This window comes from Chelon labrosus (assembly GCF_963514085.1).
Source record: "Chelon labrosus genome assembly, chromosome: 22".
Taxonomy (NCBI): domain Eukaryota; kingdom Metazoa; phylum Chordata; class Actinopteri; order Mugiliformes; family Mugilidae; genus Chelon; species Chelon labrosus.
In genome coordinates, this window is record NC_140355.1 from 17,233,272 (window position 1) to 17,255,776 (window position 22,505).

General features: G+C 44.8%; 2 protein-coding genes across 4 annotated transcripts in view; one reads left to right on the plus strand and one right to left on the minus strand.

Annotated features, from left to right (window-relative positions):
• The first annotated feature begins 2,299 nt into the window (after positions 1-2,299).
• Positions 2,300-5,503, plus strand: uck1 (uridine-cytidine kinase 1). Its single transcript, XM_084571759.1, has 7 exons — positions 2,300-2,528; positions 2,969-3,128; positions 4,060-4,156; positions 4,257-4,399; positions 4,495-4,589; positions 4,707-4,755; positions 4,847-5,503. Exons 1-7 carry the CDS (start codon positions 2,430-2,432, stop codon positions 5,038-5,040), a joined length of 837 nt encoding a protein of 278 aa, XP_084427885.1. The 5' UTR covers positions 2,300-2,429; the 3' UTR covers positions 5,041-5,503.
• A 224-nt stretch (positions 5,504-5,727) lies between these two features.
• rapgef1b (Rap guanine nucleotide exchange factor (GEF) 1b) overlaps positions 5,728-22,505 on the minus strand; it is a 41,561-nt gene continuing 24,783 nt past the window's right edge. Inside the window, exons 5-25 of one of the 3 annotated variants that reach the window (XM_084571756.1) lie at positions 22,342-22,430; positions 22,107-22,265; positions 21,575-21,622; positions 20,898-21,012; positions 20,579-20,759; positions 19,891-20,412; positions 18,869-19,071; positions 14,280-14,372; positions 13,213-13,298; positions 12,247-12,352; positions 11,474-11,549; positions 11,034-11,122; positions 9,686-9,774; positions 9,211-9,396; positions 8,206-8,290; positions 8,013-8,107; positions 7,837-7,915; positions 7,656-7,757; positions 7,476-7,573; positions 7,263-7,391; positions 5,728-7,036 (exon numbers count right to left, since the gene is read on the minus strand). In XM_084571756.1, the coding sequence (XP_084427882.1) occupies positions 6,886-7,036; positions 7,263-7,391; positions 7,476-7,573; positions 7,656-7,757; positions 7,837-7,915; positions 8,013-8,107; positions 8,206-8,290; positions 9,211-9,396; positions 9,686-9,774; positions 11,034-11,122; positions 11,474-11,549; positions 12,247-12,352; positions 13,213-13,298; positions 14,280-14,372; positions 18,869-19,071; positions 19,891-20,412; positions 20,579-20,759; positions 20,898-21,012; positions 21,575-21,622; positions 22,107-22,265; positions 22,342-22,430 (2,781 nt within the window). In that variant the 3' untranslated portion in view covers positions 5,728-6,885. The remainder of the gene's footprint in view (positions 7,037-7,262; positions 7,392-7,475; positions 7,574-7,655; positions 7,758-7,836; positions 7,916-8,012; positions 8,108-8,205; positions 8,291-9,210; positions 9,397-9,685; positions 9,775-11,033; positions 11,123-11,473; positions 11,550-12,246; positions 12,353-13,212; positions 13,299-14,279; positions 14,373-18,868; positions 19,072-19,890; positions 20,413-20,578; positions 20,760-20,897; positions 21,013-21,574; positions 21,623-22,106; positions 22,266-22,341; positions 22,431-22,505) is intronic. The other 2 variants (XM_084571757.1, XM_084571758.1) reach the window with 2 other exon arrangements.

A 22,505-nucleotide genomic window follows, 5' to 3' on the forward strand; every position in this document is an offset into this window, starting at 1 on the left:
GTGTGTGCCTAAATCATAAAGTAAAAGCAGAACACAAACATTGCATGTGAGCACCTCATAGGCGTGTCAGAGCTTCCGATAGTGGTTTCAGACTGACGGCAAACTTCCCTTAAACAAACTCACACTTACAGACCAGGATTAAGCAACATGCTTCAGTCACCACCAGCACAATGTAATTTTTTACTGACTGCCATTCATTTCAGCTCCAGACCAGAGAGACCAAAAGTAGCATGGGTCTCAGCTAGATGGGGCATGTGACAACCTTTGTTATACATGCATAATGTGTTTCTTCTTCTCTTATTCCCTCTGAAATATTAATTTTTCATCACCTCACTGAAAAACAATGAGGAGATGAAAACTATGTGTGCACTACTCAGTACTACTAGGAGGTATTTTGAGACTGGATTCTGATTGTCATCATGAAAACTTCATGCCTCTACACTCGTTTACTAAACCAAACATTACATTTGACTTGCCTTTAAATTTCTCATCCGCTGACATTAATAGAAATAATTTAAATTGGAAATATTAGTAAATCAAACCTATTTCAAATTCATGTAATGGTTTTTGATTTCATTTGTCTGTTTAGAAAGACAATACTTCTATTTTCTGGCAAATACTTTTTACTGCGACCACTTTTATTTTGTCGTGGGGACAATTAATGTAGTTTATTTTGAAAGTGCACGCGCCTGTGATGTCATCAAGGCGCGACAATATCCTCGTTGATGAAATCGCATGTAACTTCTACGTCTTACACCCCGTCCTTTAACAAGTAAAACGTCAACAATCATGTTACTTTTACAAAAGTGTTTTACTTTTACTCATTCTCCAAGGACGGTGCACGCGGTCAGTCGGTTGCTTCGGTGTTATCACAGTCGTGGACCCGTGTCCAGGCTACGTGCTGTGTTTCACTTCCCGACCAACAAAACCAGGACAGGGCTAACTGGTTCTATACAGGGCCGGTTAAGTTTTCATCGCTTGTTACCTGCTGACAGGTATGAAGCTTGTTTTAGCGGTTACAGAGGATTCCGGACTTCACCAAGTATCAGAAGTGAGGCTGTTGGGCAGATCCAGTCAACACATTATCATCTAGTTTACACATGCAAGGTAGCAGAACTAGTACTGGTCAATGTTTTTTTTTTTTTTCTGTTACTTCTCCAGTCTTAAGTGTCTTATTTATAATCTTATATTTGAATTGTGCTGTCAGGTTTGCTCCACCAGGTCCACGAAGAAGATTTCCAAGCTGGCTTACCACAAAGGTGTAGTAATAGTGACATGTCCTGGATGTAAGAATCACCATATCATTGCTGATAACCTCAGCTGGTTCTCTGATCTAGAAGGGAAGAGGTAGGTGCTGCTGTGGACTGTGAATATAAATCAAATAAATCAATTAATACATAACAGTATCCAGGGTTAAAACTTGTAAACATTCATACAGCGGCAGGGTCGACTGATGCTTGAAAACAGCACAATAAATATGTCGACTATATTCTTATATATTTCTTTATGTCTATTTCTGTTTTTCTTAGGAAGCGTATCAGTACTCTCTGCTGGGCAAATGGGCACTGTTTGCTAAATTTACCTTAAAATAATAATAGATAATAATAATTTATCAGCTTAAGCGATTTATCAGTATAACGCTGCACATTTTGCCAATATTGTCTGAGTGGGGTGATAACACTATTAAGTGTAACACACAGAGTAATCGAACATGTACTTTTCTGGATAAGATGGATTTCAAATTTTGGCTTGGACATACACAGCTTAAAAAAAATAATAATCAACTGTATCTACGGTGTCTTTCTGACGTGTCGTTCCGCTTTATGTTCCAGAAACATTGAGGAAATCCTCGCTGCCAAAGGAGAGACTGTGAGGAGAGTTGAAGGAAGTGCTGCTTTGGAGATTGTGCTGGATGAATCCAGCAAAGACAAGTCAGAGTGTGAAGACACAAAGAAGAAGTCAGAGAATGACCCAGAAAAATAATAAAGCTGTGTTTAGACACAGTATGTACATTGTAAGATTGTAAATATTTAATGTAATAATAAATACAAATCTTTGTAAGTGTTTTGGTCTTTGTCATTGTGAGCATAAAGTAATAGCAAAAGTAAAAACCCATTTTAAAGATAAAATCCCGAATATACTAATTCCAAACCACAATCCATTTTTTTTTTTTTTACCATTACCGACATATAATATATTTAGACATATTAAAAAACGTAATGTAACTTAGTGACAATATATATAGTATGTAATTTAGCTTTTATAATATAGTTTTCTAATGTTTTCCTGTGTGAATCCGGAAATAAAACACGTTGGGTCGAGAGCGCATCAGATCTCGCGAGAACTTCGCCGCGGTGCGTTATTACCACAGATAGCGTTGGTAACACTCAAGCCAAGTTATCCACACTTCTGCAGTCTTTCCTTGCCGAATGACTGCGATGGATGGCGTGGGAGCCTTGGACGAGGCGGAGAGGCCAGGACACAACCCTTTCCTCATCGGAGTCAGCGGAGGAACGGCCAGCGGCAAGGTTAGCAAATTAGCATCCCGGCTAGCTTAGCGTAGCGTGCTAATAGCGGCAACATTACCACGCACCTAGCTGTCAAAACAGCCGTTGACACGCCCCCTTGATTAGATTATAGTGTTATTAAGCCGCTAATACTTTTATTATTAAATATCCATGGTGTTAATAGCACCGAGTATGTGATAATTTAGCACCACAGAGCTACAGCTAACTAGCCGCTGTTATTATTAACTTGTCAGTTTCCCCCCCAACGCCAGAGTCCGCTGATAAACACTGACCCGAGAAGAGAAGGTCACAGATGTTACACTTCGTTACACTTTTGTTTCCGTCTTCAACTCCACACGCTGACACAAACTCAATTTCAGTTACTCAGATGCCAGTTTACACCAGTAACGCATCGTAGTCACGGACAATAACTTGACTGACAGTTGTTTTTTCTGCCCCAGTCAACAGTTTGCGCCAAGATCATGGAGCTCCTGGGACAGAACAAGGTGGACCACCGCCAGAGGAAGGTGGCCATCATAAGCCAGGACAGCTTCTACAGGGTCCTGACCCCGGATCAGAAGGCCAAGGCACTTAAAGGCCAGTACAACTTCGATCACCCGGGTAAGACCGTGCTACAGTGAAGGAAAAGTTTATTATGACTCCACACACCTCCCCGTATCCGTTCAAAGGTCAGTATAATACCAATAGGGGTGAAAGTATAACACCCCTGTAAGTTTCCTACATGTCTCTCAAGTCTGTATAGTAGTGGACGACTTACACCCTCACTACACGGAATAAAACACTGCTGGTGATGATGTGGCTTTACATTTCACTCTGTTCTGCTGTGGTATGTAAAACTAGTTCAACCCGAAGCCAAAACACCCAGACAAAAACAAACAAACAAAGAGTTTACACAGCTGAGTGCACTGGGGAATGTACAGACTTGGGACACCAAACGGGTTAATCTGAACAACATCCACTGATTAACAGGCAAGTATCTGTTTAACAGACCCTTGTTATGTTAGTTTCAGGTGTGTATGACGCACACACGTGCCCAGTAAAACCCTAGACTCCCCACTAGTCACCTGGATGAGTGGTGAAATATCCAGTTTCCTTTTTTTTTTTTTTTTTTTAAGCCTTTGGTTAAATTAAACGTATAAGAACATTAATATATTCCCCATCTATTTTGTCTATTAGTTTGTCAAATCTTTATTTAGCTGCTGTTATAATATTGGACATATAACACACACACTACACTGAATGGAAAAACTCCAATACACATCTTACTCCCTGCTCTCTAAAAGCCCAAATACCAATTGTCGGTAAACGAGTTATGTGATAAAAGTGGGGATTTTAATAGGAAACCGTTGACGGAGTACATCAACCAACATCGACTCGGCTGTGATTTAAACTTATAGACTGATAAAGATAGTTTCTATAGGGGTTTTATGTTTATCTGGTCTTGTTTGGGCTGATAACATTGGACCTGTTGGATGTAATTAAGATGCATGCACTATATTACTTCTTTACAATCTGCTCTCTAATCTCGCAGAGGCATTCGACAACGACTTAATGTACCAAACCCTGAAGGACATCGTGGAGGGGAGGGTGGTTGAAGTGCCAACGTACGACTTCGTCACCCATTCCAGGTATGAAGGACATTTTACACTGATTAAACCCTGATGAAAAATCCTCCTGCCCCCTCCACCAGCATCTTAGTCTGACACCTTTGTGCGTCTTATTATAAAGGTTGGATGAGCGGATCACCGTGTACCCCGCAGATGTGGTCCTCTTTGAGGGGATCCTCGTGTTCTACCCTCAGAAAGTGCGGGACATGTTTCACATGAAGCTGTTTGTGGACACGGATTCGGACGTCAGGCTGTCTCGCAGAGGTACAGATGCCGGTCTACCTCTCTTACATCATTCCAGCTGTTGGCGCGGTGTATTAACGGGCTGACCTGATTTTTTATTTTATTTTTTTCTGTAGTTCTGCGAGACATGACTAGAGGGAGAGACCTGGAGCAGATTCTCAGTCAGTATACGACGTTCGTGAAGCCTGCGTTTGAGGAGTTTTGCTTACCTGTAAGTGTAAAGGTGGCTCCTGATTATGTGCTGATGTTTTTTACAGTGTCTTATTCCGTCAACAAAGCTCCTTAAGAGCAGACATGATTAAAGAAAACCTCTTTTTGTTCTCTTTAGACTAAAAAGTATGCAGATGTCATCATTCCAAGAGGAGTTGACAATATGGGTGAGTACCTTTTCTTAAAAGCAATCTTTTCCGCCGACTTCTCCAGCATCTCCAGGGATGCTTGAAAATGTCCTTATCCGTCTCTCGCCAGTGGCCATTAACCTCATCGTTCAGCACATCCAAGATATTCTGAACGGCGACATATGCAAATGGCAGCGCGGGTCCATGAACGGCCAAGGACGGGCTCTGAAACGAGCCATCGCCGAGCAGAGCGACATGCAGCACGGAGCCACTAACGCCCCTGGAAAGAGGGTCCTGATGGAGCCCAGCAGTCGGCCTCACTGAGACGCCGCGCGCGTGCGTGCGTGCATGTGTCCAGAATGTGATTTGGAATTGCTGCTACCGACTGGCGCAGAGTGGTTCAGCAACTGTGTTACCAGTCTCGCCCTCTGCAGCTTTTTATACTATAGTCCACTGTACCGCGTTGCAAGCACTGAGCTGCAACGTCTTTTTAGTTTCACTGTAATTATTGGTACGTAACCGATGTGCTAATGGTTTCTTTCTCACGAGTAAGGTCTTCCAGGATACTCAGATTTTGTCAACCGTGGTCTCGTGACCTTGTTACTGAAACGGAAGCCCTGATAGGACGTTATAGGAAGTGTTATTTAAATGTTTAAATTAATGCTTTTGCACTTTTACCCTACGGTTAAATTGACTCGTGCTTCTTTTGTTGCTTTAAGATTAATATATTTAAATTATATTAACAGAAACCTCTTGTACTTGTTGCTCTCCCTGTTCTTGTTTTTAATAACTTAAAAAAAAGAAATATTTAAACTAGGACCAGATGTGCTTCAGTGGTATTTACACCTAGTTTGATATTCAGCTCTTCCATCATTATTTAACGGTGTATGCCTTAAAAAATTTTTAAGTTAATTTTCCACTCACCATTTCTGTACAACAATAAATGGAAAACGTTTACCGACGCCTCTAAAAAGTCTCGTTTGAATGAAAGCTTCTGCCGGACACAGTGAGTATAGAAACAGAGCTGTTGGTTTTATTGGGAGTTTGAGAGCACAGTGTGATGTGTTGGTTTTGACCATTATCCCAAAAAAAAAAAACAAAAAAACAAAACAAAAAGGAATCAAATGATTTCACTACAGCACATTCTGGAAAGACAAACACGCAAGTCACAGGAGACTTCAGTCGCACACAGACACTCGCTCACACGCACTGACACGACGGGGACATGATTGTGATTACCTGATGGTTCTCTACACTTGAACACGGCACTCGATGATTCCGTATGACGTACACAGATCACAGCATCTTTAGTAATTTTATCTTTTGTGTTTTTGCTTTGCTTTTTTTTTTTTTTAGTGCACATACGTATGGCACTTTCGGAGAAGCTAAGCTCTTCTCATAAGCATAAACATCCTTTTTAAGAACAAAAGGAGCACTGTATATAATACATTTCATAACCATACATGATTCTTACACAAAATGTTTCAAAACAAAACTTTGTAGGTTTCCAGTCTATAATGGCCATCCTCTCTTCAAGTTCCAATCCGCTCACGTCCCCCTACACACACACACACACACACGCAGCAGATTCTCGGGTTTCGCAGCCTGCGTGTCGACGTCACAGTTCGGCAGGTCGCTCTCGAGATTCTGCTGCTCGAGGGGGGGGGGGGCTCGTGAGTCGGGGTGCGCGGTGGCGGGAGAGGGCTGCAGGGGATGACCAACAAATGGCACATACATAAGGAAGAGGAAGGTGCGACTTGGAGAGTAATGGACCATTCAGCTCAATCACACGCAACAGCTCCACTCTAAAACAGAGAGCCCAGGGAGCAGACTTTGGTCGTTTCCGTAGTGTCTCCCTCTCCGCTCTGTGTGATTCCTCACCCCTCCTTGGCACCAGGCTTCCTCTCATTTCACCATAGTCACTGAATCTCTCCCTGCCTAAACGTCAGAGCCATGCTATTCCCAATTATAATCTCCCAGAGCGGCAGAGCTCTTTGTAAACCTCGGCTTGACTCTTTAGTTGTTTAGTTTGTTCCGGATTCCCCACAATGAGTCTCCCATTAGCTTCAGCGGATAGCTTCCCTTCGTCTCTTCTTCTCTCAGTCTGTAGTAAAGTGGAGTTAGTGTCATGAAGCACAGTTGGAGGTCAGTGTCACAGGTCCGCAGGCCCTAGGTCTTCTCCTCGCGGTCCGTCTTGCGCCTGGCAATGTTCCTGGGCTTTATCTTCAGCGACAGCTCCCACAGCGCCTCCTCCGCCAGGTGGTCGCTGAAGTCGTTGAAGAAGGAGACGATGTCCTCGTTGCGCTTCAGCTCGTAATGCCTGAGATCGGGGGAGGTTTGATAAAAGCAGTAATTCACTTGTGAGAAAGCAAACGGCCCAAGTGGGGATGGCAGCAGTGTTTTATGAGATTTAAATATAATGAAAAACAAAGTAGGCACACACTACGGTCCCTGCCAGCGGCAAATAAATGACGACATTTATGGCCGTGATTGATGCTTCAAAAGCTTTCTATTAATATATCATAAATTCATCCCGGTGGACTTACACTTGCTGGAAGCGCCGCATGCTGTCCAGAATGTTGAACTGCTGCCAGCGTTTGGAGAAGTTGACCTTCCCGTCGATGAGGTCGGGGTTCCCCAGGTGGACAAAGGTCAGGTCTTGGAGGATCAGACCCCTGTGAGGAGGAGGAAGGTAGCAGTGTCAAGCTGTAGCTGAGCACCAGTTCTGTTATAGAGTGGAAACATGCACGTTTACTCACAAGTACGGGATGCATGGGGGCTCCACTTCAGCCAGAGCGGCTCTGTACGCTCTGAAGGAAGAGGAGCTGTCGATCAGCGTGCAGTATTCTTCCAGTCCCTGAGAAGAAGAATCGGAGAAAGTTTTTAAAGGATTCAACATCTTTAGACGTCTTCTCATCCCTGCCTCTCAACCCGCTCACCTCTGAGGTCTGTTTCTGCCACTCCAATCTCCTGATGGGGGCCGAGTCCAGGGCGGACAGTATTGCCAAGTAGGAGTTGAAATTATTCAACTTTCTTAAGTGCTGTAATAAAAAGAGCATAAATGTTAAAGGCTATTATAAAAGTACACGAGATAGCATTTTTAAGAGTACGGTAACCAACCTTCATTATCTTAATGAACTTGAGAAGCAGCTTCTCTCTGTCTTGGGCTTTCTCCTGCTGAATTATCAAAGAGCGAACCCTGGAGGAGAAAGAGCAATAAACAGCGGCGTCAACATTTATAAAGACAACACGGTGATGATGGGGGAAGGACGTCCCGAGTGCGGCTTTCGTCTCACCAATAGCTCATGTTGTTAAAGTGCTCTGTGAACTGAGTCAGGTTGGGACTCTTCTCCTCGTTCTGCTCCTTGGCCCAAAGCAGAACCTCAGGAATCTGATGGGAAAACGGGAAGGTTGAAAGTTGGTTTTGAGTCTGTGACACTCAAGAGTCGACAGATACCGGGAGGGATAACACAAAAGAAGCTGCCGCACCTCAATTTTATAGAAAAGCTCAGCGTCAAGAAGAGTGAGCTGATCGGCAATCTCATGACTGCGGAAGTCGTGAAGGGTTCCAGGCCTGTGAAAACACAAGATAGTGTTAGGTGAGGACTTCAAAACTGGGATGAATTCTTGTCTAGCTTTGTATTTTTCAGCTATATTGCTTGGGATTCAAATAAAAGTCAGAGCAGATTGTGAAATAAAAGTTGTGAGACTCATTTATTACGTACAACTCTGACTATTTTAGTCAAAAACTGTTCAGATGAGTCAGGTTTATACTTAAATATGAAGCTTTTAACTCTTTAATAGTTCAGGGTGGAAGATTCTATCTGAAAAAGTTCTCTCAGTTGCTTCTCTTTAGTCAAACCATCCCGGCCAGATGTCCTCTGACTTTCCACCGCTCCATCTCACCTGTCCACCGTCACACCTGTTCTCATTTCCCCTCCAGTCCCGTCGGTATATGCTCCACATTCACTTGTCACCTTTTAGGGTCGCTCAAAGCTGCTACCTGCCGTCCCTTTCCGGCCACCTGCTCTTGTGTTTTTGTCCTTCTGCTATCTATTTTATACTTATTACTTTCCATTATCGAGCTCATAATTACACAGAGGACATGATGCATTTATTTTGGATGGAAATCAAGAGAGCACTCGCTGTGTAATGTACTGCCCTGAATATGTGCCCGAAAAAAAAAAAACTGTGTAGTCACAAATTAAAAAAAAATAAATTGACTGCACACCAGGAAACTGTCAGACGCCACCCTGATAAAGGCAAAATAGCTGATAACGTTTCAGTGGTATCCAACATTAAAAGTACACCATAGTGCTTTATTTCTCCAAACATCTAAGGCCAGTCAGATTGATTACATCAGTTTAAATTCTCTAGTCTGTCAGGTAATAAATGAAACCCGTACCATTATCCTCAAGGGTTACAGATACATGATAATGGCTTAAAAGAAGCCTTCTACAACCAACCAACCCCTCCCTCCCTCCCAGCGGTTACCTTGCAGAGACTCCTCGTGCAGCGAGGGGCTTGAGGGAGTTAGTGTAGCGCAGCAGCTTCTTTTGCTCCACCTTGTCCAGGATGTTCTTGCGGAGCACGCGGGCGAGGCTGAGCTCGCCGTTACACACCAGCGTGAACACCAGATCCATGAGCTGTTTCAAGATGTCCTCCGTCAGCTCCACCAGGCTGGATAGACACGAGGAGGAATAAATAAATAAAATAAATAAATAAATAAATGAGAGGATGGATGAATTACATCTCCAGTTGCTGATGATTGAATTAAAGTAATGATATAGCTGCATTCTGTGTAGAGAGGGACATGCTTTCTGGTTATAACTGTAATAATAACAATAATAAAACATTTTACAACACCACAGATTCCAATTAAATGTTGGATGAGCAGCCCTCACATATTGTAACACAGTGCGATCGTCCACACACTGACTTATGGTAAAATGCATTAAGTCCTACTCACCACAGCTCATCCACCACACGAACCAGCACAAAGAAAGTGTTCTTGCTGACTCGCTTCTTGAAGGTGTCTGGACTATGGCAGAACGTGGTATATGTGCTGCGTGGTCAAGGGCGATCAAAACGATAAATGATCTAAAAGATCTTCAGTGCAAGTACGGTGAAGTTTTGGGTCTTTTAAAGACACTCCGCATCGATCCACTGAGGACATTCAGTAGTTCACTGCGGTTTCCTCCCTCTCTGCCTCATTGCCTCGTATAAACAGCTCCCATCATTACACAGCCACCATTAGTGTTATGCTCATTATTTCATGCAGTAAAAACAACAGGGCTGTGGCTAAGCTTTATTTCATGATCGGCCCATCTGTTGGTTATATTCTCAATGAGGTGATGAACTGGTTAAATGATCAGAATTGGGTGAGCGTCTGTGGCGCTAGTTTTTCTGGCGTCCTCAACTCCACTGGCACAAGTCGGAGTGAGAACGAGACGGTGACGAATATCACTCCGACTGGAGTTTACGAGACAATAAGCTGTAGTCTTTGCGGTGTGTTCAAGTGCAACTTTTTGGCCCAGACTCAGGCGATACAGTCAGTGGCTCAGTTTGGAGACTAAAACAGCTGATCATTAAAATGTCCTTTCTACGCCACAACTCAGGGACATAATGAAGAAGAAACTGTGTTAATAAACAGCATTTTCATTCAGGTAATGGCTGGATTCAAGGTCAGTGTTCATAACACTCCACACCGATCAGGCATAACATTATGACTAATATTGTGTAGGCCTCCCTTGTGCCTCCAAAACAGTTGTGACTCATCAGAGAATGGACATGGGCCTTCTGAGGGTGTCCTGTGGTGTCTGGCAACAGAATATTGTTAGTGGGGGGCCTTTGGGTCCTATGGTTTGTGGGGAGGGGCCTCTGTGGATCATCCCACAGTTACTTGATCAGTTTCAAGCTATGGGGTGGGGGTGCCTGGTCTGGTCTAGGTGGGTGCTACATGTCTAAGTAACATCCACATGAATGAATGACGGATCCAAAAGTTTCCCAGCAGAACACTGGATTGTCACAAGATGGTCAATGTTTTTTACTTCTCCTGTCAGTGGTCATAATGTTATGCCTGATCTGTGTATATTAAGAGGCCAGTAAAAGATATTCTCAGTAGTAATTCAGACGTCTGTAGAGGATTAAAGTCTCCATCTTTTAACTCTTTCAAGTGAAATACCTGAATAAGAGCAAACAGGATAAACAAGTCTTTCTTCTGTAAATAAAGATTAAAGTGAAATAAAAAAAAAACAGCCTTCCATCAACATAAAAGCGATTAAGCTCAAAGTGACAAGTTGAGTGATTTGCAAAGGATATCTGTAGTGTAGCTTCTTAATGAGGTCCTCAGGGGTTATGAACGTCCTATATGTAGTCAGAAAGGCTTCACAGTACAAAACAAGATCTGTCGAGCAAAAGCAGAGGAAAAAAAACAAGGAGCATATTTGAGTTGAACTGCAGCCAGCGTTCAGAGTTAATTAAAGCTGACAACACGTCATCAAATGTGATGGCTGCGTAGTCGGACAGACACACTGCAAATAACTGTACCGCGGAGAGACCGAGGCTGCTTAAAATGCTACTCAGAGAAAAGTAATAACACGTCAGTCAAAGTGCAGAATCATACTTAACAAATAAAAATAAATCTGTCTCAGAATATAAATACATGCAGATCTGTCAAGCTAGCAAAACAAATCTGTGCCAGTGACCTAGAAGCACAGTAACATACTGTAGCAACAAATATGAGCCTTAACTGTACCTTTGCGGTCTGTTTCTGTAGCGTGGACTAATAGAATATCTCCTGATCCAGCACGTACGTCAGGACCATCGTCATTCTGAGAAAATTAAGAGTGAGAAATGGAGAGAATGAAACACGGACGCAGACATTGAGAGGTGGATGAGATTGAAAGGGAGGAGGAGAAAAGAGTGGTTACAGCTGATGTAGGATGATGCAGTCTAGCCCAAACTGTAGCATGCACATTTCCTCCTTCTCCACCCCCCCCCTCCCCTCCGACCCTCCCTGTCCTGCACCATCTCCTCTGATGACGAAGAAAAAGTCAGACTTGTGCATGATAGAAAACCCACCACTGAAATATTTCTCCTACAGCACCCCTACACGTCATCACAGGCTATAAATCTCCCCTCCTTGCATTTTTTTGATCCACCCCTGTCTGCCTTTTGTAAATCATTGCTGTCACATTGGCCCTAACCTTGCAGAGCGGTGAGCAGCATTCTCACACATCTGTATATCAGACTGCACCACTCAGGACAAAGGAGGAGGAGGCACTGGAGTCGGAGGAGGAGGGCGTTTTATCTCAGCGCTGCAGTACCAGAGGTGCAACTCCAGAGGGCAGCAGTGGTTATCAGTGGCGCATCTCGGGATCTGATTTCACATCTGAGTGACTCACGGCGACCTTTACCCCGAGCTGGACTAAGGAGGATAATATGTGCTCTGTATGCTGGTGCTGCTGCACCGTTCTGTGGAGGCAGACTTCTAAAAACAGTACACGGCATCAGCAGTTGTCGCCTTACTTCTTGTTTTAGTGTTATCCTGCTCATAATCTCTTTGTGGTCAATGAGGGAAAGCTCGTCCACGTCTTCCTCGTCACTCCCGGCCGATTCTGTTGACTTCTGCCTTCTAGGACGCACACACACACACACAAATAACCATCGTCAACACAGAAACGATCACATCTGTCTGTGGCAACAAAATGACTAGAGACAGCCTAATCCATTAAGAAGATACTACAGCTAAAACAGTCATTTTCAAGCAAAAATGGCAAATACGGACTGGTTTGAGCTCCTTAAATATAAACATTTCCTGTTTTTCTTTTAATGAAAGTGTGTCAAACTAGTCTGGGAACACTTGAGAAAACTCTGTAAAAGTAAAATCCGTAAAGGATATCTGACAGCCCAGTTACTGCATCATTAAAAGTTACAAAAACTGTACACCATACACTCACTAGACAGTTCATCTGGTGAAAACTAGTGAAACAAATGCATCTTAATGTAACAGTCCTGCACTGAAACTTTCTCATGAAGGGCCACTGATTTGACTGTGGTTTGTGGTACTACTGAACTGTATTGTGTCGTACTGATACGTGCTTCTTTTATTTTGACAACCTTATTTTCGGCAGTGGGCTCGGCTAAATAAGAAAAACACTCGTGTGTTTAATTCAGTCAACAGCACCACAAACTACATCCTCCAAAATGCCCACAAGGTTGAATTACCACTACCAGGTTGTACAGTGCAACAAAAACATTTTTTACAGCTCTGCAAGATGCTCAGTATAAACAATAAAAACAGTACTAAAATAAATAAAAACAACAAGTAGTAAAAAGAAATATATAATCTAAATCCAAGTCAGAATGGACTGGAACTGAATGGAAGGTAATATAAATATCAATAACAATATAAATACGTATATGTACAGTATTGTGCAAATTGTCATCCAGTATAGATACAGGTTATTTACTTATACATGTTATAACCTTTACCTTTCCTTGTCCAGAGCCTCTTTGCTATTGGTAGTAGGCATCTGAGGGGTGGGGTCTTGAAGCACATCATCGGCAGCAATTGTTTCCTGATCAATGGAGGAAAAAAAAAACAACAACAATGAACCTCTGCTCCGTAGGTCACATGGAACATCACTGGGGAACGGTTCCATGCTGTGACAGGAGGCTGGCTTTTTTTTTTTTTTTTTGATGAGATCGTATGAAACACCCGGGTCTCATGCAACGTGTTTGGCGGAGGGGAGGATGGATGCTTTGATGTACAGACATTTATCGCTGAGTTTCCCTGTTAGTGTTGGGTGTAAAAGGCTTTATGGGTAAAATGCAGCTTTTCTTCCGAGGAAAAAGCCGAAACAGATGAGATCCAAAACAGAACGACACCAGACAGGTAGAACTCACTCCCACTGAGACTGCACCAAATGTAGAACTACAAATACAACCATGCATCCCAACACAGTCTCCTTTGCGCTCGCTCTGTCTCTCACACACACATATTAGCACAATCCTCTCCCCAACATGCCTAAAATAAACCACAAATACACAAGCTGGCCCCAGGGAATACAACCACACATAAGCTGTCACACATGCACAGGTGCGCATAAATTGTTACGGGGAATGTTATTGGAAAATTGAAAACCGGCGAACCGTTGAGAATCCCTTCTTTTTTTTTTTTTTTGGAGAAGCGACGTGTCAGGTGTTAGTCGGAACAAGGTTAAATGCTCGTTACAGTAAAAGCGCAGCCACAGAGACAGCAGTCACCAGCCAGGCAGCCAAAACAACACAGAGATGGACGGGTTTTCCACAGACACCAACCGGACCACGCGAGTCCCTTCGCAGGCAAACCTGTGAACCTGAAGTCATGCTCAGTCAGGTTTGGCTGCGTCCAGATTCCATTTCGGAGCCATCCGTACAGGAGATGAATCAATAAGAGCCGCTCAGAGCAGCAGATGCGAGACTGACATCTGCCAGTCAAAGAAGACCCCCTCGATTCAAACCCCTGACGTGATGGGAAATGGAACAGACCTTTTCACCTGTGGCGGTCAGCTACTTACTCTGAGGGAGAGAGGCAGCTCCCCATTGGCTTGGCTGGACGAGTACAAGTTGACATACTCCCCCTCCCCGCCCTCGTCATTCGCGCTCTCGCTCTATGGGAAAAGAGGAGGGACACAAACCGAGGCGTAAGGCAGCCGAGAGGGGCACAGAGTGTTTGCTGAGGGTGTAGCAGGTGTGAAGTGTGAATATGTGGCTAAGGGGAAAAGATAGCAGCTTAGCCGAGGTCCGGTTTTCTACAGAGAGCTGTGTGTTTTTCCAGCTCTGCATCCTCATGACCACCAGGGGGCACTGGAGCGCACTGTATATGAAGGTAATAGTATTTACTAGCAAGAAGAACATGCAGTGCAACATGCTCCACTGGGATTCTTTTAAGACCAGTAATCAGACAGCAGACAGTTTGTGGGCAGTGATAATGACAACAAGATGCCACTGAGTGAATGAGTCACCATATTATCATATGAGCAACAATACTGAACACCAAACAGCTGAAATCTAACACCAATCTGCGAAGGAAGGGGTCCCGCATCACATTTTATCATCGTTTTTTTTTTTTTTTTTTTTTAAGACAGCTGGTTCGTGCAAGTATATCCCGCTCGTGCTTCCAGTAGCTATCCTCGGTAAGCTCACCGCTGAGGTGTGGAGAGAGTCAGTGAGAGAAGACTCAGAAGGAAGACAGACAGCCACAGAGCCCACTGAGCCAGCCAGGGAACCGTTGGGCCCGCCCCCGCTGCCATCCAGAACGGTGGCATTGGTCAAGGCAACCTGGTCCAAGCTCTGTGATTCGTGGAAAGAACGGAAGCAGGAAAAGAAGAAGAGAGAAAAAATAATAATAATAATAATAATAATAAAGAACAGGGCTAAAGTGATCAGAGAGGAGAAGGCAGAGCAGATAAAGAAAAGAAGTTGAACAATAGGAAGCAGAGTAGGAGGAGGGGGGGAAAAGTGTTCACCTCATTCTCCAACACCTTTATTAACCCTCGATGCGAGTGATGTGCCTGAACATGAATTGAATGAACTGCACACACACCCCAAAAGAAAAAAAAAACGCAACCATTGACAACATCACAGCTAACATACGATAATAAGACAGAAGTGTTTAACAAAGATATTGATAGGCCAGCATCAACTCTCAGTGTGTGTGTGTGTGTTTAAACAAGAGACGTCTTAACAGTGTTTGTTTGGCGTGTGTGTGTGTGTGTGTGTGTGTGGCCAGCTGAAGAGATGCCTGGCAGAAAGGGAGGTAGCGGTAACCTGTTTTAACACGTTGCACATACCAGCCCTGTTTCAACATACCAGCATAGAGCGGCGCGGTGCGTACACAGAGCCCTGATAAAACACTGCAAACACACACACACATGCGCACACAAATGAACACACATTTTCATGCACAAACAGGATCAAAAATTAAACCTTTTAATTCGCTTTCTTCGCAGCGCAAGTCTCGACAATTCCAGCAAAATTTAAATCCTGTCTATTACTGTCTATTGTTCTTTTCTTTCGACATATGCACAGCAGCTTTCCTGCCATGGATTTCCCAACCCATGACACCCCCCCCCCCCCCCAACCCAAAAAAACCATAATGCCCCGAGGAGTTGAGGAATGCAAACATTCCACAGGAACGGACAAATACGAGGTGTGGAAGTGTATGTGTAGAGGGGAAGGAGGCTGAAGGATGAGAGGCGAGAGGGTTAGAGTATACGTAAGAGAGACAGAACGGACAAGGATGGAGGATGAAGAAGACGAGGAGGAGAGAAGAGCGTAAGGGCGGAAGGAAGAGTAGAGGGAATGTGTTTTCCATCAGGTCCATCTGGTGCCGCATTCCACCGCAGATGTATCCTGAGGGAGATCCACACCATGTCTTAGCGTGCCTCACACACCACGGGGTCATCATGGGTCAGCCCTCCCAAAATACTAACCGGAACACTGTAGCGCATAGCTAGGCCTGCGATAAGGACCGGGCCCTAACTAACTGCAATACAGCGCTGATTAATCCAAAACTAATCCATTAATAACAGCGAATGTTTGATTCTGAACAACAAAGGGTTATTTTGTTATTTATAATCCCCAATCAAAGGCCTGACGGTCTCTCGTGATAAGCTGTGTACACAAACTTTGCAAGCCACAAACTGCACACACTCATGGCCACGCAAAGCACGCACGAACCACACAGTATCTAACGCCTCGGCGGAGGAAAACACACGACAACAAAATCACAAAACAAATGCACACATGGATAGGTGGATTACGAACAAAATAAAGGACCACACAGCAACGGAGCCACCCACGCTTCTGAGGGATAGTCCTGCCTCAGAGGCTGAACAGACTCTATCACACATGGAGCACACACACACAGGTCAAGACACCCCTGGACCAGTCCAGGACCACACAGCACCCACGCCAGAGTGGAGAATGGGAGGGATGGGGGTTTTCAAAGGGGGTGGGGGCGACTCACCGTGGGTGTGGTCAAAGACGCCTGGCCAATCAGGTAGGAGTTAGAGACGGACATGCTGAGGCCCAGCCCAGAGCCCGCCTCCTCCATGGCCGCTACAGACGGCTGGAGGTGGCAGGAGAGAGAAGAAGAGGAGGAGGAAGAAGGGGAGGAAGAGTGGGAGGCCTGAGAGGGAGAAAAAAAAATAAAGACAAAGAAAGAAAAGATAAAAAGGAAAGGGTGAAGGAAAGGCAAAGGGTGTTAAGGGAGGAAAAAGGAAAAAAAAAGGGGGACAGTTGATTATACTAGTAAGCAAGACTGAATTAGAGCAGATTTAATCAAAGCTGCAGCAGAGGAGTTAAGTGGTGAAAGCTGAGGAGGATTCTTTTAGTTCCGTTGAGAGGCATCAACTCACTGGCTGCAGATATAAATACAACAAAGAAAGGAATGAGCAGACGACTGCTTTTGAAGTGCCACTGAAAATGAACGCTCAAGTCGGAGAATTTCCTTGAAAACCCCAATTATAAGAGGGTCAGACGGTGGGATGCGCGCAGGTTACGCACGTTTGCATCTACTGTGACAGCCCAATAAACCTTTTTAACGTCCTTAGCTTCAAGGGCTTTACAGAAACCAGGCCAACTACAACATGTTCTAAACAGAGCCAATATGAGCCGCTCTGGGTTTTTCCTTATCCACACAGCAGCTGAAATGACTTTTTTTATTTTTTTATTTTTTATTTTTTTGCAAAGCTGCGTAAAGTCGCCAAAGCATATAAGCCTGGAACATGGGTTTATGGAGGAGGCAAACAGGCTTATTCCACTGGGCCCCGAGCTCATCAAGTCCAAAACATGAGGCCAGATTAGGCCTCGCGACTGGAGCCGAGATGAGCGCAGTCCGACTGTACGCTCAGACAAATAGGACGATAAAAATAAAAACTGGGCGCACGGCTCAGGATGCACAGTTGTGGTGGCAGAATAAGGGACAATGGCCGAAGAGCGGGAAGGCCAGCGCAGACTGACACACACGGCCGCAGAGTCTATTTTCTTTCCTGGACAATGAAAGCGCATTATACCCTTGGTGAAGAGCGTCATCTGTTTACTGTCTACAAACGTGTCGTGTTCAGTGTTACTACTAAGCTTTAGGCCAAGCACAATTTGTCACCTCCACGTAGGTTTGGCAGGCTTTCGCAAGGGGAAACAGGCAAGTCTGTTTCTTTGTGATAAAACCGTGTCTCGTATGTCTCGCTGTTGCTCATAAAGGTTACGTTAAAGTAACTCAAGTATTTCCACAAAACATATTAATGTTTGTATAAATATTTAGGTATAACTTAACACTGAAAAAGTCAGTTTATTAGGACTGTGTGAGTGTGGTGTCAACATGTGTTTTTGACAAGAAGAAGAACTGGATGTGTATTTTTTTTGTGTACCTGAGCCTGTATCACTTTACAGTTTTCAGGGAGCAGAAAGACTCCATTACTCAGAGCGAGAAGCTGCTGGTGAAAGAACGTTCTCTGGTGCTTTAAAATGTTTCACTTCCAACTCAGCACGTCCTCCCCTGCTACGCCCCGTCCCACTGTGTCTCTTCTGAGCTCTACCCACTGACTCACTGTCAGTCGGTTGTCTCAATTAACCCAGACGCCGACCCAGATTAAGATAAGTGGACCGCATGTGATGCGGGGCCGATAAAGGCCTGTCTTATCTCCCGCTAACGACCAAACACCTCCCTGTACGCGCAGAAGTCTGCTTTAGTTCGAAAAAAAAAAGAAGAAGAACGACGTAGAGAAGAGATAGAAGAGGAATAGGTGAGACAGATAACAAGATAGGGAGAGGCTTGAGAGAAAACTGATGAGGATTACCACTGGAATGTACTTCAGGTCCAGAATGCAGCAGGCATTCCTTCCAGCCAGTGTAAAGCATGAAGATGCTCTACTGCACAACGCTTTTTGATTCTGGGTATAATTAAATTAACAGCTTCCATCAATGGAGGCTTCGCTGCCAAAAAGTTTTGGTCGACACTGAACAATTCCAAGAATTTAAATTACAGCTTCGCTCACGCAGTCCAAATTAGCGAACCCAGCTATTTGTCTTCTCCAGCACTGGTAGTTTAAAGGGACGTGACGACATGTCGATGTCTTTTAAAGGAGAAGGAGGAGTTTCTTACCAGTTGTCTTTGTTTCGGTGGCAACGCTGGAGGCAGCAGCGGCTCGTGGACCGAGTCCGTGCTGCTGAAGGAGTCGTTGAAGCCGTAGACCTCCTGGAAACGCTTGTTGCGCTGCTCGTAGATGCTTTCACTCTGAGGCATCTGGTAGAAGACGGAGGGCTGCGGCTCGGAGTAGTCTTCAACAAACTGCATGTACCGAAGGACTGGAGAGGGGAGATGGATTCAATCAGAAAACATTTAACGGAGAATAGGGAGTCAAGAACAGACTTACTTAAGCTGTAAAGTTCTCTAAAGCTTAAAATATATCCTGTTCAAAACAAAAAGACCTCCACAAAGTCAGGATAGCACTTCAAAGAGATGAATGTTATTGGAGCAGCAAGGGCAGCGTCAGCCTGACTGCTTGACCATAGATTTTCCAAAATGTAATCACTGCCATCTTTTTTATTAAACCCTGTCTGCGTGGTTAACACCCATGCTATTCAAAAACCACAAAAGCAGAGACTGTGCAGTGATACAAAAGCACTTGGTGTATAAAACATGTGGAATATTTCTTTAGATCCCAGGCCTCATTTTTTAAGCATGTCGTCATTAAATTACACATGAGTGTAGTCATAATAGTATGAAAAATGTTTCAACAAGCAGGAAGGGATGACTGTACGGGATGACATAATACAGTAGTCTGAGTGGAAGTGATGTAGCAGGTGGGTGAGGAAATGACCAAATGTTGCCCTCTGTGCCCTTGGAGCCAGACCCATTGTAGCACATCCTGGTATTCACTTCCGCCCTCTATTCGCATAGAATATTTCCTTGACATAAACTATGCTGACATGAGCAGGGGATGAAGCGCAGCCAACATCCTACTGTCCTTTCCTAAATCAACCTCATCCCTTCCTCTCATTAGACTCTTTGTCCTGTCCTTTGCTTCCTCCTGCCTCCGTGCCCTCATTTCATTCATCTCATTTAAAGGTCTCCCTTCATTCTTGTCTTCGTTACCCCCTCATTATTCCCTTCCTCCCACTTACTGTGTCTGCTTTTCTTTTCTGGCAGAGGCGGCGGGCTGGCAGGGACGTCTGCATTCTCGCTGGCAATGTACTGGGATACGAACACGCCCCCGTTCGTCTGGGGCATGGGCGAGATGGGCGTGAAAAGGGGGAACGGCGGCGTGGGGTGAAGCTCCTCTTCCGACAGGTTGTCATACTGGGAGGGGTAGCGCTCATACAGCACCCTGGACCCTCCGTCGGGGAACGGCGACGTCTGGGTGCTGCGTCGCTTCTTCAGCGGCAGGGCAGGGGGAGCGCTGATGCGGGAGGACTGTAAGGGATTAGGGTGATTGGGCTGGGGGGTCCAGTATTCTGGCTGCTGGGGTGGGGGAGCGCTAAAGCGGGGATGTGAGGGATGCTGTCCAGGTACAGGAGAGGAGGACTCGCTGTGAGATTCAGGTAGGGGGCTCAGGCACCCTCCAACCGGTATCGGGGGCAGGTTTTCCCCGGCTGACAAGTCCTGATGGAGGAAGTCATAATCTGGGTCGTAATTCTCCGTGTTGTCTGAAAAGATAAAGAAACGTTTCATTATCGTACACAAATATTTCATATTTTTTTGCATCTCTAATTAAATTTACTTGCAAATAAGGCACGCTGTCTGAAATTGTTTAAATACGTGCATCCAACGCTGAATTCAGGTTTGATAAATTGCCTGTCTTTGTATTCTTACCAAGCGTCTCACAGCTTGTGTTACGAGAACACTGACCGCTGTCCTGCTCCATGGAGGAAAGCTGTTCATCAGACTTGCTGAGCTTCCCCATGCTGCTGCAGGGAGAAAGACGTGGAGAGTCGCCACCATAGGACTGGCTCCCTCCGGAGAAACGCCTCTGAAGGAAGTCGGGCTCGTACTCCTGCAGCGGCACAGACACAGAAGGATCTAAATTGCGCTATTTTCTAAATGGTTAGTTTATTTCCGACACATTCTGCCGATAAGGTCTGCAACTAAAAGTGACGGTGCACTATAATGGATCGTTAAGTTAATGTCTCACCGCTCTGTGGTCACTACATGGCAGGCTGGAGCCTCGGCTCATCGGGGCGACCACTGCGACCGGAGTGGGCGAAGGGGCTGACTGGCGTTTCTTAGGGGGAAGAGCTGGTGGAGGACTGTTGAAGATACACAGAAGCGGCAGAATAAATAAACAGGAAGGGTGTTTTTGTCTCAGAGGCAAAGTCAATGAGGACAATCGGGCAAGCACGCAAAACACTTTCTGACATGTATGCACACAAAAAAAATCCATGTACAGATACAATAACACACGCATTATCATCCCTCCTGTGGGGTAGTGAGATGAAAGTGGGGGTGTTGCATGTTAGCCTCTCTCAGCTATGACATGACGTCACCCTGCTTGTCAAACCTGAACTCGCAGTGAGTTAATATCACATCAAAATGGGGCAACGAGCGAACAGAAGCGACCGTGATATGGAGGCCAGCAACACTTCATAGGTCAGTCACACACTCGCATGCACTGGACGGCCTTCTGATTGGATGATGAGGTAGGTCTTCGGGGAGTATCCGGGATCACACAGACTTTAGGACAATGCAACCATGCAAAAAAAAATGCTTTCATCCAATCCAGAAGCTTTATGGGGGCAGGTGGGGTGGGGTGGGGGGGGATCTGGGGTGGGATGTTATTATGGATACGGATGATCCTATGTTCTGACATACTTCTCCTTCTGAGAGGGTCTCCTTTGGCCAGCATCACTCAACTGAGCTCTGTTTCCAGAATCCAAAGGCAAACCAAGGATTAAAAAAAAAAGAAATGAGACACAGCAGAAAGAGCAAGGAAGGAAGAGTCAGAGAAACAAATAAACCAAAGTGATCCAGGTTTGCGAGCGGCAAGAACCATAAAACCCAAACTGTTTTTATAGCAGTGAAAATGAAAGAAATATATGGAAATACCCCTTCCACACCCATATCCTAAAATCCTTCTTTATTCCTCATTTGTCATATGTGAAACTTTTTCAGAGAATGCTCTAACGTGCATCAGCTGTGATAAATGCAGAATGGGTACTTCTGCTTTTGAGCCTCATTGCAAAGGGTCACAAAAACTTTCGGTGACCACATAACCACCACGCCACTAAATGCTTTATGCACATTGTGGAAGCATCAGTGAGAACACAGTATTTCAGCCTGGCCTGTAATTAACTGTCTTAAAGCATTCAGTACATATAGAGAACAGAGAGTATGTCGACCCAACCTGAGTTCTGCCATTTTGGCTTCAGGAAGTGGGGGTTTGGGTGGTGCTACATCCTCATCTGGTATTTCAGGGACAGCTTCTGCGGGAGGAGCTGCAGGAGCCGTCTTAATGGAGACTTCCGGCTCCCGATCTATCAAGGGCATCTCGGATGACACGGTGCTACGGACAGAAAATGGGTCTGAGTGAATGAACTACTTCGGACGTTTGTATTCCTGCGAGCATGCTTTATTCTCACCTCTCTGTTGTTGTAGCAGGTAGTGCCGGTTTGTTAGGGGTGGTGGGTGACGGATGCTCCTGTTTCTCTATGGTCAGCTTCACCAGTTCCTGCTCGCAGACAGAAAACACAGTCGATTCAGCCTCCTCTATAAATACACCGCAAGAGGACACGACGAGTCAGCA